At 35.9% G+C, this 17966-nt stretch overlaps 3 protein-coding genes across 7 annotated transcripts; 2 read left to right on the top strand and 1 right to left on the bottom strand.

Annotated features, from left to right (window-relative positions):
• Positions 1-706: 706 nt before the first annotated feature.
• LOC147287546 (Dormancy/auxin associated family protein) lies at positions 707-2232 on the top strand. 2 transcript variants are annotated; one of them, XM_086241495.1, is made up of 3 exons: positions 707-1150; positions 1536-1625; positions 1836-2232. In XM_086241495.1, the coding sequence occupies exons 1-3, from the start codon at positions 895-897 to the stop codon at positions 1841-1843; spliced, it is 354 nt and encodes a 117-aa protein (XP_086097621.1). In that variant the 5' UTR covers positions 707-894; the 3' UTR covers positions 1844-2232. The 2 variants fall into 2 exon arrangements, with proteins under 2 accessions (XP_086097621.1, XP_086097620.1); XM_086241494.1 differs by having other exon boundaries at positions 1536-1635.
• Positions 2233-2684: 452 nt separating this feature from the next.
• Positions 2685-4461, bottom strand: LOC147287545 (acyl carrier protein 1, chloroplastic-like). The gene is made up of 4 exons (XM_086241868.1): positions 4360-4461; positions 4080-4193; positions 3689-3808; positions 2685-2804 (listed from the first exon to the last, which is right to left on the bottom strand). The coding sequence occupies exons 1-4, from the start codon at positions 4459-4461 to the stop codon at positions 2685-2687; spliced, it is 456 nt and encodes a 151-aa protein (XP_086097994.1).
• Positions 4462-5539: 1078 nt separating this feature from the next.
• On the top strand, positions 5540-8520 carry LOC147287544 (uncharacterized). Of its 4 annotated transcripts, none has more exons than XM_086241388.1 (8): positions 5540-5762; positions 5996-6079; positions 6949-6998; positions 7082-7140; positions 7365-7471; positions 7774-7823; positions 8013-8095; positions 8179-8520. In XM_086241388.1, the coding sequence occupies exons 2-8, from the start codon at positions 6022-6024 to the stop codon at positions 8288-8290; spliced, it is 519 nt and encodes a 172-aa protein (XP_086097514.1). In that variant the 5' UTR covers positions 5540-5762; positions 5996-6021; the 3' UTR covers positions 8291-8520. The 4 variants fall into 4 exon arrangements, with proteins under 4 accessions (XP_086097514.1, XP_086097513.1, XP_086097512.1 ...); XM_086241387.1 differs by having other exon boundaries at positions 6931-6998; positions 7085-7140; XM_086241386.1 differs by having other exon boundaries at positions 6931-6998.
• The last annotated feature ends 9446 nt before the right edge of the window (positions 8521-17966 follow it).

Below are 17966 nucleotides of genomic sequence, written 5' to 3'. Positions count from 1 at the left end.
AGCAAAATACATCTTTTATTGGTGGCATAAAATATGGTGGCAATTGAGAACTTTAGTCCCTATTGCCCATGCCACTAATTTTTGTTAAAATCGAGGTACTTCAGTCCCTATTGCCCAATTATTATCTCATTCTATGATACCAATGAAGATGGGCTTTACTCACATTTCTTGTAGCGATTGTAATTGAAATAAGACAATGTCGATTAATTAAGACATTGAATCATATGAATGTAGGGTATATTTTGTCGGTTATTGTTTACTGTTTCTGGTTAGTAAAAGTTAGAGTTGAGATTAAAGGATATAGATATTTGACCAATTTTGAGTTTCATTAGTGATTTTTCAATAAACAAAATTTTATATTTAAAAAAAATTGAAAATAAAAACCGAAAAATATTGAGGGAATGAGATGAATAGCAATATAGACGATGCTATTTACCCGAATGGAAATGAATTTTCTAACATATGATCATGCACCTCTCAAGTCTCACCCCATCAATATATATACATACTCAAAATAATTAATCACCTAAAAGTAAAAAAGAAATTGGATGGCTCCAAAGTGATGAAGCCATGTTAGCCGTTCGCTCTTTACTGAATTTAGCCAGCCATCACCACCTCTCTCTCTCTCTCTCTCTCTCTCTCGCAGCCTAATTTGTTGTCTTGTTATAAGAAGGCTGAAACATATATCTTGCGTTCATAGAAAGAAGCTTCTTTCTACGTGTTTTAGGCACCTTCTCTCTCATTTGTCTCGTTTCCTCAATCTCTTTGTAACAGTCGTATAGCTTGCTTGGGTCACACACCACAACATAACAAATTGTTATAATCACACGGCCAGCTGCTTCGGTTGTTACAGAGAGACAAGTAGAAAATAATTAATAATAAAAAGTGATCATCATGGGTTTCCTTCACAAGCTTTGGGATGAAACACTCGCCGGCCCCGCCCCCGACACCGGCCTCGGCAAGCTCCGTAAGTACGACTCCCTCTCCGCCACCCGCTCCCCGCCTTTGATTCCCGACGATCAGCTCCCTGTCACCCGCACCATCACCATTCTTCGGACTAGCTCCTCCACCCTTGGCCACCTTTCGCCTGATTCCGTCTCCCCCTCCGAATCCCCCACCACGCCGGGAACACCCCGAACACCGACCACACGTAAGCACATTTTTTTAATTTTATACATTGTCAGACTGTAAATCAGAATCATTAATTTATATACTACTAAAATAGAAATAAATTTTGGTAGAACAATTTAAGAAAGATATTGAATTTCTAGCTTATAAGAACCCTAGATGTATATTTGTCCAAAGAAAATTCTTGCATGAAAAAACTGTACACAATTTTTCTCCCACGATAAATCTTATTCGGCGTTTTGTATGTAAAAAGTATATACAACATTTCTCTCACCGTAAATTTCACCTGACATGTAATAATTTTTGTTTTAGATATTGCTATTGTTTTGTGAGAAATTTAAAAGTCTGATACTGCTATAATCAATTTCATTTTTCTTTGCCTGACCCTTTTGGTTTACAATTCGCAGCGGGAACAGCAGCAAAGGATTTCAGGAAATTAACGAGGAGAAAATCGTCAACTGACGCATTCGATCGCGCTGAGCCTAGAAGTCCGACTGGTTACGATTGGTTGTTTGTTTTCTAGTGTTAATTTAGAATGATATATATATATATACACATAATATATAACATGTTAGACATAATTAATTTACATATATATGGGCCATATGGCAATAGGAGTAGTATACTAATTGCATATATTGCGTATACTTTGATGCTTTAACATGTCTTATTTCGAATTTAATGTGCTTCATACATGTGTATTGCAGGATGGTGATTACTTTGGATCGTTGAGAGAGGAAAAGTGACGAATTAATTTCGTTTGATGATATCGGAAGCCGGCAACTCCACACTTCTGTACATAGAGAACCTTTGTGGAAACTTTATGCATATATTTATATATAATATATGTTATATAGAGGTCTGAGTGAGTCTACATACTACAATATAAATAAGATGGTTCTGACAAGGACAGTAGAGGAACCAATGCTAGCTTCTTGGATGCATGTAGGATAGCCATGCATTTTACTTGTTTGATGTTTCCGTGTGATGATCTTCAAGTTTTGTTTGTATTTAATTTGGTGTTCATCTTTGTACATATATATTTGGATTGTGTTGTTAAATCCTCCCTAGCTATCAATGAAACTCCTAATAAGCTTTATTAAATAGAGTAAATTGTTGGGATTGTGTGGCTAGATATATACAAGCCATAATCGAGTGTGAATGAAGTTAATCTCGTTCATATTGAGGAGGTGATATATAGATACAACAATCTACAATGTATATATCGTAAAATTTGTCTCCCCTCTTGCCGTCCCTTGTAACAAAAGAAAAAAAGTAGTTGTATAATATATATTCCAAGGGAAAAAGTTTCATATATGCAATTAATTATTTGTCAAAATATTTCATTCAAATACTCCAAATGAAATTTATAGATCATGATCATCTCATACGAGTTCTGAGTCTTCTGACTGACATAACCTAAAGGAAAATAATTAATGAGAAAACAAAATTTTAATCCAGTGAAGCAAAGGAATTAATTAATTTCCTTAATATCGACTCTAGATTGTTATTTGGAGGCATACATGCAGTTGTGGCCTAATTATTATTAATTTGAATCAAGCTGCTTTCACTTTCTCAATGAGATCGGCAGCATCTTGAACGGTTGAGATGTTCTCAGCTCCCCCTTCTCCGACGGACACGCCGAACTTCTCCTCCAAAGCCATCAGGATTTCAACCTGCAGTTTCAGTTTAATTTAATTATTAATTCTTTGATCAGATGATTATGCATAGAGAGTACACTAATTAATTAAACATGTAAAATATTGAACAAAGATAAACTAAAAAAATTTTATAATAAGAATTCATATGCCATGTAGTGCATGATGCATGAATGACTCAATATATGTACGTGACTCTATTATTATAAATTGGTCTTGGACATCACATCAATTAGGGATCAATATTTATACGCTATTACAAAGACAAAGAGATCGCCAACTTAAGTCAATACCTTATCTCCAATTTTTGTCTTGGATCCTTTTTTTTAAACACAAAATCAAGTTTTCATTGGGTATTAATCCATACAAAGAGGACTAATGATCATAACCAAAGTGGTCATGAATCCTAATAAAATAATGTGATTTGTCGTATGATGAAAAATTATTAGGTGTATCCGATACACCGCCACATAATGTAATTAATTCAGTGTGTAAATATATTATTGAACGATATATTTATATTAATATAGTATAGTATTAATAATATCTACTCATATTATGATACGTTGGATTGGTTAGATTACGTGACAGTATATCAGTTACACAGAATAATTTCTCGTCATATGACTTGTCATAGGTATCGTTTTTAATCCATCTCATAAACATTACATAATTGCATTGATAAATCACATAATATCTATATATACTAATATAAGCCAAACAATTAATTGGTGTAACATTTTCCAGAAAGAGAAAAAGAATAAGTTGGTGTAGCATTTTTAACTTTTCTAATGTAACTCTCATTCACAATTAGGTAAAAGTTTAACAAAGTTAATAATATTTTAAAACCCAAAATACACAAGGCAGAAAGGCCATTAAAAGGAATTAAGATCGAGGCATACTGTGTCGAGCGAATCGGCCCCCAAATCGACAAACTTGGTTTGGGGAGTGACGGTGCTCTCATCAATCGACAATTGCTTGGCAATTGTGCTTTGGACAGTTGCCAGAGTTTCTGGCTGAGCCTGCACATATATATTATGGAACCAGATAAGGATTAGAATGTAGAGAGACACCTGAAAAAGCACATGATATTACTACAGCTGTTTTTGGAAGTATCTTTATTTGCATGGCACTACAAAACGTACACTTTCAGATAATCAAAATTGTGTTTTATAGGATTTGATTGAAATAAACACTTTTGATGTTTATGAATTTATTTAGTTTAAAAAGAATCAAATTGTTAATCTATTATAATTCTAACTCATTATAAATGAAGATAAAATATGTATTTACAATGAAACATGAGACGGTAGTCCTGAAGCAACTAGGGAGTGGAAATGACTTTTGTGATGCCTTAGTGATCTTGATCTTCGGCACAAGTCTTAGCCCCCTAACCACTGGACCTCCCTGCATACAAATTTATTAAGCATGTTAGTTCAAAAACTACTCTCTCTTCTCTCATCGATCTCCTCCAAAAAGAAAATTATATAATGCATAAGCCAAATGTATGGCACTTAGGGTAGGGTCAGAGTTCGATTGTCCTCCTCCCTCAGTCCCTCTACGGGGCACTTACAATGGTAGATAGGCCATTAACTTGGCAAGTTGTACTTCTGGCCATGGAGGTGTAGGGTAGAGCAGCTACAGCCATTGGGGAAGTTGAAACAAAAGAAGCCATTGAAACTTGTAAGAATTATGTAAAACAATTACAAACAGCTTGTGATCTTGTATTAATGGCGATGGATGAGTGATATAACAAGGCCCAAATGGGTTGTTTCATTTATAATGCAGCTAGCTAGCTAGAGACATCAAAATATGAGGTAGACTCAGGCTCGGTGATAACAATAAATCGTAGTGATCATGACCCATCAATTGGGCGGACGATACCATGCACTGTGTCTTTTGTGCTTGTAAAGTTGTAAATAGCTAGCTAGCTAGCTTTAAGTATAGCCTTTGTCAAATTCAAACACTAACTCAAACATGCATGTCGCCAAAGTCAGTCTGGTATAGCACAATTCGCTATGAATCGAGCCAAAATTGTTGGGAAATAAATTAAAATTGATGTTAATTACGTCCATTAGGCTTTGGGCATGATGATTAGTTTTTGTTCTTATATATATAAGACCTTAATTTGCATACTTTTTTGGTCAGACTATGGTTACATACTTACATTAGCCCATTTCAGGTCACTGTATATAGTACGCATGCAGCACATGAATCCTGGGTGTGATGAGCATTTTCATAGGTGTCATGAGAAACTCCTTTAGGAAAATCTATTACAAGTGACAAGTTGGTAGATGTTTGCAAGTAGCTAGAAGATGGGAGTCAAACTAGTGCGTAAAAAGTTCTCTTGAATCACATATAGAGAGACAAGCTTAAGATGTGACCACTCATAATTCTCTCATATATTTATTCTAAATATAATAGAGCATTATAGAAGGCTATAATTTTTTAACTTGAGACCACACTCAACATTTTCATAATTTTTTTATTTTATTATTAAAGTTAGTTGCAAATATGAAATATTATTCTAAATTATATATTTTTGTAACATTTTTTTTTTAGGCTAAATTTTTTAACACTTAACTCCCTCAAACTCAATTCCGTTAAACACTTTATTCCAAAATCAATAAAATCAAATTTTCAATTAGTTTTACACGTGTGGCGCCATTTTGACACCACATGACCTTTTGCCTTAAGACATTTCACGTTAATCATAAATTGAAGCCAAAAATGCCCTACAAACAGAAGGCTACTACATGATGCCAAAGTGGCACCAAATCAGCAAAAATTTTAATTTAGGAGTTAAAGTATCAAACATGACATAATTTTGGGCGGTATATGCAATTAGTCCTTGATATAAAAGGTTAGAGGCTTCAAAGTTCAAAACATTTTGCCTGGCATCTCCAGTCATTCTCCACTCTCCACGCGTAACTTCAAATTTTTGTGGTAGCCTTCCGCTTCGAACAGACAATAGAGGTCGGTACTTGGGTTCCTTTCTCATAAAACACGTACCTGTTTGAGTTCTGAAGCTTCATGCAGTTTATGCTCGATCTTGAAGCGACACTTTTCAAGTTTTACCTATTTGGTTCTTTTGGGACGCCAACCATGTGTTTGCGTTAATGCCGCTTTTAAGTAATCTTTTTCAATCATGGTATTGAATTTCCTCAAAATCTTTTCTAAGTTTTACTTCATATTCTTATGTTGCTCAGGTGCTTCAGGGTGGTTCCTGCTGACTATGCTTGTTTCTAGATTATCCGAGGTCGGAACTCAGATGATCAAGTATCTCACAAAAGGTTTATGTTTTGTTGGTAATTTTAATATACCTTGTGCCATGCTCGTTGCTCAGCTTAATATCCTTGTATTTACAGCTACAGCTGCTAGCCTGCTACGCTAACTGTAACTAAAATAGCCAAATATAACTTCATAATATGCATTGCACCAAATTGGTGGGACTGAAATTCATGGGGTAAATGCTATAGTTATGCTGCACATGGAATGAGCTTGTTTGACATGGATCCTTTGGTATAAATGTAATACTAGTGCTTGAAAGTTTTTGATATGAAGAAATATATGCGTGTGGTACAAAATGGGCAATGGGTGATTATCTTTTTTGCAAGGAGAGTGATGTCTGCTATATAAGATCATTGGCAGAATGGCAGGAATGGTGGGTTGTTCAGAATGTCGAGTTTTTTACATAACAACATATAGTTTAGTTCAGTTTTGTCCTTTTAAATCTATTAAGGTACAACTGTGCACTCAGTTTACTGCTTACGTTGACGCCCTCTTCAAGATATGATTCAAAAAAGGCAGTGGAATGTTCCTCCTCTAGAATAGAAGTATGGATTTAGTCATGCCTAGAGATTAAGGTACAACTGTGCACTCTGTTCCTTGCCTTGAATTGTTTTAATAGGAAGTAGTCCCTTTTCTTCAATTGGAATTTCATTACGTACTAAATGTTTTCTTCTCTTAGTGTTTTCACTGTTGTACAAGTGTCATCTAAATGGGCATTGTGACTATTTGACAAAAGCTTAGAGCTTTCATCTTGGCCACTGGCAGCCTTATTATACATGGTGATTTTGAGTAGTAATTTAAGTTGATGTCTTATAAAAAAAGTTCAGAAATGATTTGACATTCATTTTGGCAGGTCCATTAACGTCTGCAGCCAAGACAAGAAACTTACATGCACCTCAGAATTATTTTTTCCATTCTCTGGTTAGCATCCTTATGACTATGCTTGTCATCAATGGGCTGTTGTTTGTTTTCATTTCCAGCTCTAAATCTCATTTTCTTTTCAGAAGCATCAAGCTTTTTCTACCACAACTGCTCATGAGAAAGGGGATAAAGAAGTAGAAGAGTAAGTTGCCTTTCAATTGAAGAGGAACAAACTGGTTTGGACTTGAAGTTATAGCAACAATGCTTTACAAAATTTTTCAATCACTAGTTACCAGTTAACAATTTAAAGAGAATTCCATTATTTGGTTCATTTTATTAAAGATGGGCTGCCATCCTCAGTATCTATTTTATTGGAACTACTGATATCTTTTTGCTGATTTCTTACCCTTGTGTTTAATTTTGCAGAATTTCTGTGACATTTGTTGACAAGGATGAAATGGAGAAGCATATTAATGTTCCCATTGGAATGTCTATGTTAGAAGCTGCTCATGAAAATGACATAGAACTTGAAGGTAGAACTTTGGCATGTCACTTGATGTTTTGGACCTCACTGCCGTCCATTTTGATTTTCTCTTGATTTTAGTATTAGTCTTGACTTTTATCAAATACTTTTAACGGTCTCTATATAGGCTGTAGACTTTATTACTCTTTGCAATTTATGTGGAATTGAATGGCACAGAAGAGATTTGAAATCGAATCTATGTGATTGGAATCAAGGCTTTGTTCAATTGAATTGAGTAGATCAACTACAGAACGGCTTGGCTATCAATCTCTATAGTGTGCCTCTGACCAGTTAGTTTTAATGTGATTTTAGGAGCATGTGAAGGATCATGCGCTTGTTCCACATGTCATGTCATTGTGAGAGTATGTACTTTGAAACCTGTGTTTTTGCAGAACAAGAAACATGATAACAAGGCAACAATCACTGGATAAGTGGAAACTGATCAAAATGAACTGTTTTCATTTTAGTTAGTATCCGGTGAAAGTTGCCTTGAATGCTTCCATTGCTCCAAGTAGTTGTCATCTGAGCTAACTCCTAGAACTCTTGCTTAGGATATGGAGTACTACAATAAACTGGAAGATCCCACTGATGAGGAAAATGACATGCTGGATCTTGCTTTCGGCCTGACAGAGACGTAAGTCCCTATATCTTGGAATTAGTCAGCAGGGAAAATTCATTCAAACTAGCTTCCAAATTCTAAAAGATAATATTTTGCAGGTCTCGTCTGGGTTGCCAAATGATTGCAAAACCTGAACTTGATGGAATATGCCTTGAACTGCCCAGTGCAACACAGAACTTTGCTGTCGATAGGTATGCTAAAGCCACATAGAATTCTTCCCATGGTGGGTAGCACATTTGAGGTAGTAAAGGGAGCTCTACCAATCTTGTACCTTGCTTATCTTGAGAGTTTCGGTTTAGACATTGAAGCAGTGACTTGATGAAATTGGTTAAGCCAGGAATTTGGTTCAATCTATTTGTTTGTAAAATGAAGGCGAACCTCATTATTTTTGTTGAATATCTTATTAATTTTTGGATTAGAATTGGCTAATGGCATTGTGGAACGGGGATTGGTTACACTGCAATAGTGTATGGAAGACATCTGAAATCACTCTTAGCTCTTCCATTTCACAACCATTAATTAAACCAACCTACTATGAATAAAATTCCAAAAATAATAAACCATCAAATTTACCTACTTATTGGAGGGGCAACTTATGCAAGGTGCTTATTGTTACTTCCTCAAAAGAAGATCCTGTGTCTATATATAAATGGATATGTAGGTCCACCTTTTAACAAATTGTCCCAAATGCGAAGACGGCCATAATATATTAGAATATGCAAGGCAATTAAAAACACCCAGGTGGCCAGGTATAAAGAAGAAAGCAGAAGCACAATTGCCATCTTCCAATTAGTGGAGCCTATTTCAAGTGAACATGACTCATTAAAGTTGGTTTGTCAAAAATCAATTTTCATACATTGTTGGTTTGTCCATAACATAATCACCTATGATGCAGAGCATCTACAAGGCTTTCCAAGACTAAGAGCCCCCGCTAACCAACTTCTTGTTAAGTATGGGGTTTTAGTTTTTTGTTTCATCTTTTATTTGTCTGGTTTTAACTTTTTGCTCAATTTATCAACGTTCCAACTTTGGTGCTTCTCAATCTTTTCTTCTGTTTGTATATTGTTGGATACCCCTTTTCTAGTGTGGATGTGGTTTTGCACTGCTATCCCACCCACACACACACATACACACATTCAATGAGCACAAGTAGTGTGAACTTTACGATGATAATAATCACAGTATTATGTCATAAATAGTTACCCCTCATATATTTCATATTGTGAATTACATATTCCATTTTGGGTTTTTGGAATAACGTACTAGATTAGTGACTTATTATTAGTAGTTTTGTTGTACCCATAACCACTCATGCCAAGGAGAAGGAGCAAACAATTAAAGAGATTGCCTTTAATTGTTTGCTCTTGATTATCAGAGATCTAAATTGATTCTTTAGAAATCTTGAATGAGATCATTTGCACTTACTTCAACAAAAAAGGCGTGGGCTTATAACATTTTTTTGTTTGTTTTGGTCCCAGTTCAACTTAACAACTACTACAATATACATGCGTAGTTGTTCCATAACCGCAATCGAGCATACTATAGGCTCCTTCTCAAGGGTAGAATGATCCCCGGTGCAGTGTTCTCCCACCTTTTTTGCTTTCAATCTATAACCATTGGGCCTTATGTATCTGCCCAAATATGGACAATCTTCTTCCATGGCTACCCCATGGTTAACAGAATATTCCATAACGGCTTCTTTGTTGGTCCATAGCGGTCGTTCTCCAACTTTAACTTTAGTCTCTCCAATTTGACATTAATCCCCTACAAATCTTGTTTCGTGCAAAATTAAAACACTATAGCAATCACAGGATTGGATAATATGAACCTAACTGCAGTGTTCCCACCCCATACGGATGAGAGTTTTTCTATACTTTGATGTGAGGCATCTCTTCTCCGTAGGAATTCCTAAACACCCAGTATTCACCACCACCCTCTTCATCCACACCTCATCTCACGATTACCATGCCATGAAAGTGTGAATGCTCGATAAACCACCTATCGTCATAGTTGGTTGGTCAAAAGCTTCCTCAAGTATGCCTGATCAGTTCATCTGTAACCACAATCTCGCAGACCAGGGGTCCCTTCTCAAGGGCAAAAAGCATCTCATCAGGCCCCGGTGCGGTTTCCACCCACCCTTTTTCTTTTATTATATCACCATTGGGGTTGATGTATCCGACTGTATATGGATAGTCTTCTTCCATAGCTATCCCATGATCTTCAGTATATTTAAGAACTGATTTTATGTCGGTCCATGGCGTTTGTCCAGGTGCCTCCTTTATACCCTCCAACCACCCAAGACCGATCATAATTGACCATGTACCTCCAAGACTCTAAGCAGTCACAAACATCAAATGGAATCAATTGGAAGACACGCATCTGAAATGAGAAAAATAGAAGAAAAAAAAATGAAACTCCTTTACTAATAAAAATGTATCAAATTCATTTTAGCTTATGCATTCTTATACTACTTACTGTGGTGTCCCTGGTCACGCACGGGGTTCAAGACCCCGTGCTCATTCCAATTCATGGGGTTTCCTTTTGAATACCATGCAAAAGAAATTAAGTAAAGAAATCTCATACTGAGCATACCATTTAGAATGCATTTATCATAAAATCAACTTAATTCTCACACATTAAAACAATTCCAAAATGCAACTGCTCATCAATCCTCTGGAAGAAAAAAAGGTACAAGTGCATTTTTCAACAATTGATTACGTACTTTACACAGCATATGGAAATCATTTACACATGATACCTTTTTTTTTTAAATAATGTTTTATTTGGTAGTTGTGAGAAAATAGGGCAAATGTTCTGTTTTTGCAATTTGTTCCTCAAAGGTTGGGGTGTACTGTCAGGAAGTATATCATAATCGTTGGGTTCGAGACATAGATTATACCTCAAGGAAGATGGGAAGTGCAAATTACACCAATCTCATTCATACAGGAAGGAGGGTTTGAGGAAAAGAGTTGAAGTATAAAAAAGCAAACCATAGATGAAGTACAATAAAGCAAACCATATAACAAGTGCACTCATAACTTAAAAGACAAAATTGACAGTTTGATGTCGAAGTCGGTACCTAAATATGGAACCTCCAGCATTATTCATGAATTTATGTAGCTTTTTTATAGCTTTTTTGGGTCAACACTATTGCTTTCACAAACCTACAGCACTGAACATTTGCAAATGCACATACTACTATGAGGATGAGGATGAGGATGAGGACTGACACTAAACTCTCTGATTTCTTGTTCATTGCACTTAACTTAATTAAACGAGTGAGCATGTAGTACTTTGGCTTGAATTGTTTGCATATAATGTTTTTTTGGTCAGAGTTTGCCTATAATTTGTTTTTATTAGTATGTGTTGATTTTACATCCACTGAGTTGCAAGAATCCCATTTTTCTTTACTTAAAACCTTAAAAGAGAAAAAATAAAATTCAGTTTACCTGCTGGTTAAAGCTTTGTTTTCCCAAGACCGCCCGTTCCAAGCCTCCCTTGAATCTTCTCATTCTCTTGAGCCACTTTGGTTTAGTGGTTCCAAGCCTTCCCTTGAATCTTCTCATTCTCTTGAGCCACTTTGGTTTAGGGGTTCCAAGCCTTCCCTTGAATCTTCTCATTCTCTTGAGCCACTTTGGTTTAGTGGTTAGTTAATAAGAGCTATAGGCTAGGGGGAAACTGCATATATATATATATATATATATCAATTCATCAGAATGCAATTGCCAATTCAATCAGTTGGTTAACTAGGTCAAGTTAATAAGAGCTAGGTACCATGCCCCTGCCACCCCTGCCACCCCTGCCCTCAATTACCCCACCCACCAAAACCTCTCATCAGTCAATGGTCCAATGGATGCTAGCTGTCAATTTCTTTTTGTTTCTTTTTTTTCGGGTCAGAAAATGCAGTCAATTTTCAGATAGAGAGAGATAGAGAACGATGTGAGACCCCATGTGAAGATCATACACCACAGTTCTGTCTTTTTTTCAGTAGATTCCACGTACTTTCAGTCCAATTCAATTTTATATTGCCTCTCTTTCCGATCATTCTGCACATATATTTTTCTCCTGTCTCTCTCAGTTGATCTTCTCTCTCAATCTCTCTGCAGATTGATCTTCTTTTTTATTTTTTTATACAAGTGGTCATGTGTAGTTGTTAGTACTTGTTACTGTCTTACTGATTTGGTCAAAATGTGCATGTAAAGTGTGATCTTCAATGAAAATTGAGTTTGAGACCTAGCTATCACATGTCTAGGATGAAAAGAACTATTCTGTTGTTGAGCTTGTTGGTATTAACACGTATTCAAATAATAAAATAAAAAAACCAATAACAGCTAAATCGATTGAATGATTTGAATCATGCTGGCTGAAAATTGATTTTACTTTCTTCTGTTTAATATTTTATATTTTGTCAATGAAACTTTCAAATTCAAAGATATGCGGCTGTTTTTAATTGTCAATGCCATGCATATATACTGTCATTGAAGTATAGAACATGTTCGTTGTTACATTTGGGACCAGATTATAAAAGGTGGACCGAAAGTTGCATTTGAAGAAAACCAAGGAGATTTTCTCTTGAGGAAGTAACACTAACCCCCTTACACAAAAAGCACCTCCATGGAGAACATATGGGGAACATCTCACAATGTATTTTTGCAAGGACAATACTTGCTTCCAACTCATGTTGGAGGAGCTCCTCCACCCCCCTCTCACAAAATGATGTTCTTTATAATATTTTCTTTCCAAATAAATAAAAAATTAATTCATACATGAAATGGAAAGACCAAAAGGAATATGCTTATGTGAGAGGGGTTGTACATTTCTACTGTGAAAACAGCTACATATGTTGCTGATGGGCTAGTGTTAAGTAGGCTATGGTCTTTCCTTGAATTTGGGCCTCACTGATCTTGAGTCTTCTTATCGACCTGAGGCCTGAGGGTCTATTGGGCCACATGTCATGTCATTGTGAATTTGTGAGAGTATGTACGTAGCCTGTGTTTTTGCAGAAGAAGAAATTAACATGATAGCAAGGCAACAATCACTGGATAAGAGTAAACTTATCAAAATGAATTGTTTTCTTTTTAGATAGTTTTGGTTTAGACATTGAAGCAGTGACTTGATGAAATTGGTTAAGCCAGGAATTTGGTTCAATCTATTTGTTTGTAAAATGAAGGCAAACCTCATTATTTTTGTCGAATATCTTATTAATTTTTGGATTACAATTGGCTAATGACATTTTGGAACGGGGATTGGTTACACTGTAATAGTGTATGGAAGACATCTGAAATACTCTTAGCCCTTCCATTTCACAACCTGCAGCACAATTGACATCTTCCAATTAGTGGAGCCTATTTCAAGTGAACATGACTCATTAAAGTTGGTTTGTCAAACATCAATTTTCATACATTGTTGGTTTGTCCATACCATACCCACCTATGATGCAGAGCATCTACAAGGCTTTCCAAGACTAACCAACTTCTTGTTAAGTATGGGGTTTGCAAGTATGGAGTTTTAGTTTTTTTGTTTTATCTTTTATTTGTCTGGTTTAACTCAATTTATTAACGTTCCAACTTTGGTCTTATTGCTTTCTCGATCTTTTCTTCTGTTGCTGGATACCCCTTTTCTAGTGTGGTTGTGGTTTTGCACTGCTACCCCACCCACACACACATACACACATTCAATGAGCACAATTAGTGTGAACTTCACAATGATAATAAATCATAATCAAAGTAACAAGTCATAAGTAGTTATCTCTCATATATTCCATATTGTGAATTACATGTTCCCTTTTGGGTTTTTGGTATAACTAGATTAGTAACTAATTATTAGTAGTTTTGTTGTCTCCAAAACAAACGAGATTATTTATTCTTTATTATCATATATAAATTTTGAACGTAACAAATTATTCCTTTATCGTATATACGAAATATGAGATTTCACTAAATTGATTCTTAAGAAACTATTTGCATTTACTTCAACAAAAGAAGCATGGGCTTATTTAATAGAAGAACTTTTTTTGTCTTGGCCTCAAGTTCAACTTAACCAACTTACTTTGGTATGCATGCGTATTTGTCCATAGCCCTGGTTCTTCCTCTTTAGGCACTACATCCTCCCGCCACCCAAGTCCAGTCAAAATTGACCGGGGAGAAAGAACAAAGTGGACCTCAGTAGAAATTGGGATGTGAATCATGTGAGCTCGCCCATGTCTACTAACAGCTATGTTGCTGACTGTGGTCTTTCCTTGAATTTGGGCCTCATTCTCCTGAGGGTCTATTGGGCTTTCTAAGGCCCGTTTTAGTTGTTTACTAGTTGTTAAATTCTCTAAGTACCCAACACTCCTCAGCCCACCCCAATTGTCCAACCACCCATGAGGCCCAGCCCAAACCAATTTGCAAGGTTGTTCCGTTCGGCTAAAAAAGGGGGGGGCTGTTCAGACCACCCTAATCCACTAAGTTGACCACCCCACTTAAATTTTTACCCCTTTTTGCCCATTTTGCCCCTGCATTAAAAAAAAAAAAAAAACCATCTCCAATTTTGGCCGGCCACCCCTCCCCGCCGCCGACGCAACCCCACCGCCGGCGCGACCCCACCTCCCCCCTTCGCCGGTCGACCCCACCCCTCCCAGGCGAAGATCCGATCGGCCCAGGCGAAGACCCGACGGCTCCTTCGCCGGCGATCTTCCTTTTCCGGTAGAGTTGAGACGCCGGACCACTTGGGTTTTGTTCCCCAGGTCACGGCGAGTCCAACCCTGGTCTTCCCTTGCTTATCCGACCACCGTGCGCGGCTAATCGACGTCGTGACCCGATCGGCCCCTTCGCCGGCGATCTTCCTTTTCCGGCAGAGTTGAGACGCCGGACCACTTGGGTTTTGTTCCCCAAGTCACGACGAGTCCAACCCTGGTCTTCCCTTGTTCATCCGACCACCGTGCGCGGCTAATCGACGTCGTGAAGCTCCGCGGCGGAGGGGAGGGTGGCCGGCCAAAATTGGAGATGGTTTTTTTTTTTAATGTAAGGGCAAAATGGGCAAAAAGGGGTAAAAATTTAAGTGGGGTGGTCAACTTAGTGGATTAGGGTGGTCTGAACAACCCCACCTAAAAAAAATGTGGCAAATCGAACTAAGCCCACATCCCACGTGCTCTAATGATTTAGGAATTGCATGTGGGAAATATAGAGTTGACATGTGTCATAGTGAGATTGGTCTGCCAAATGTTGTTAATAATTGACCGAAGCTAATGGTATGATGGTATTGGCCACTCAAATATATATATATATATATATATATATATATGGGGCACATTTGGATCCGTGGGTGGGCGCAAGCATTGAAAATGAAACTTGAAGGCGTTACCCAACACAACAAGAACTTGGTGATCATTTCAGTAACACACTAACACATAGCAAAACTTTGGACTCTTCTTGTTTCTACCCAAGTGGCATGCATCAATGCAACCAACAAAGAAAAAATCTTGTGTGGGCAGTCCTATATGTTTTTTTTGTTATGTGAACGATATAAATAGATAGTTGTGAGTAATGACAGATTAAATTTTTTTTTCCAAGATGATCAATTTTGTGACATCTTCAACATTGAGAAGATAAATATCGATAAACCAACTGTTAATTGGTTGGATTTGATAGTTTTGTATAACATTTGATAATACAAACTAATTTTGACATTGTATGAAATAATAGTAGTTTCCCACATACGTACATCTTTATTTTTTCCCACTCCCAACCGAAAAGGAAAAAGAAAAAAATTGACATCCTATCTTACTGGTTGGAACTTTATTGTGGACTATTATAAACATGTACCTCCCAAAGTAGTTTGAGGCAATAATGCACCGATGCCTAAACGGGAAGTGCAGCAATTACACAATTTAAAACGTATATAGTAGCAATAACTTAGTCCTTGGAAGAAGCATTAGTTGGAAGATATAGAGTTAAGGAAACAATAGCAGTCAGGACCCTTTCACTGTCTTAATATGAGGATTAAGACTACCTCTGCAACAAGGACCACGTTTGAAAGCTTTGCTTGCTAGGGTGTGCAATAATTAAGGATATGCTATTTAATTGTATGTCCAAGAGAAGAAACTCTTACATGCACTTGTTTTCAACCCTTTATTAAATTAAAATAGGTTTCACATCAAAACTATAGTTAAAAATTTAAGAAGGCAATACCAATTTTACCAAACATTCAATACATCCTATATTCCTATCCCAAATGTAGGAAAAATGGTTAATAATGAGCCTTCTTACTAGTAAAGTTAAATAATATTCAAAATAACCCCATATGCATGAACAAAGAAAACACTACTAAAACAGTATGTCGGAATTCAAAATTCTAAAATTTGTATGAGTGTCTGTGTCCCTTGCATTATCTTTGGAAAATTAAAGTCAATCCTATTTTCTCTCCTTTGTTGGGTGTAACAAATTCTTACAATAGTATCTTTTTACTTTTTTGGATCGATTTAATTCTTAATGAATTAATTAGATAGTAATGCTACACTTACCACATTTTTATACCATAATTTCATACCATTTTACATGACATTCATATATTGGACACTAAAAATTAAAAAATAAAACCTAAAAAAAAAAAGGGAATACCCTTCCAATAAAGTAATGACACATCAGGTGAGATACAAATGTGAGAAAAAAAATGTGGGACAATTAGCATTACTGTTAATTAGACCATAGTTATCATATTGTTTGCATAAAATATTTCTTCAAATTTTGTTTGATTAATTGGTTTTGTGATAGTCCAACAAAAGATTGGGGAGCCCAGCATTTTACTCAGGGATCAAACTAACCAGGTTTTTAATCTCTTTTGGATGTGGGAGCAATGGTATAATACCGTGTAGACATGCTACAAGGCTAGAAGGTCAAAAGTGAAAACACAACACTGATGATTTCATCAGTGTTGTGTTTTCACTTTTGACCTTCTAGCCTTCTAGCGTGTATTCTTACCATGTAAATTTAAAAGATTAATATTTAGAAATTCACCTCTAATATATAAATCTTTAATTATAATTTAAATTATATTAAACTAAAATAATAGGAAAATCCCATAAAACTATAAGAGATAGGAGTAATTGAATTTTTTTTTTTTCCAGCATGTGATCAATATATTATATTGGCTTCTTTTATCTTTGACCACCTGAAAAGCAAAATACGGTTAAAAATTAACGATCTGTTTTGTTTTGATATTAATTGGCAGATGAAATTACATAAAATATATCACATTGATGGAGCTCTATAATTAACTTTCAAATCTACATTCAAATATCAGCAATTGGTAGTTCAAGAACTAAGCTGACCCAGAATTAGTAAAATAAAAATAAACCACAAATAATGTACCAGGTTTACAGTCCATGTACCCATATTTTATTTTTGAAAAAAAAAAATCGTGTCATTATCTAGTAATATTAAAGAGTAAGGTAGCTTCAAGAAGCAGAGGAAGTACAGCAAAAAAAAAAAAAACTGCTGAATTTATAATTAATCTATATCTTTATTCTCTGATGGCAACTGGGAAGCCGGCGAAGAAGGAGTTTGAATGTTGCTCAGTGAAATGGGATATGATGAGAAGTGTCGTGTGAATGTGATCAGCGAATAAAAACAATATTCCATTGACCAAATTATTTTTTTTAAACAATATCATAATAACATGTACTGGTGGTTGGCTGTTCAAGACAAATCTCTACTGGTGGACAGCTTCCAATAAGAACCTTGTAAATTTAATTAATATTTTGCAAATATTTATGTAGGGGGATCAATCTCACTTTTCAAAACTATGAATTTTTAATTGAAAAAAAAAACTACGTATTTTTAAAAGAAATGTTGAATTTACAATAATGGTCTTATGAAGAAAACGTGCAACACTATGACCATCAACT

Source organism: Dryas octopetala, chromosome 4 (assembly GCF_963921425.1).
Source record: "Dryas octopetala chromosome 4, drDryOcto1.1, whole genome shotgun sequence".
NCBI lineage: Eukaryota > Viridiplantae > Streptophyta > Magnoliopsida > Rosales > Rosaceae > Dryas > Dryas octopetala.
This window is presented reverse-complemented; position numbering and strand designations above follow the sequence as displayed.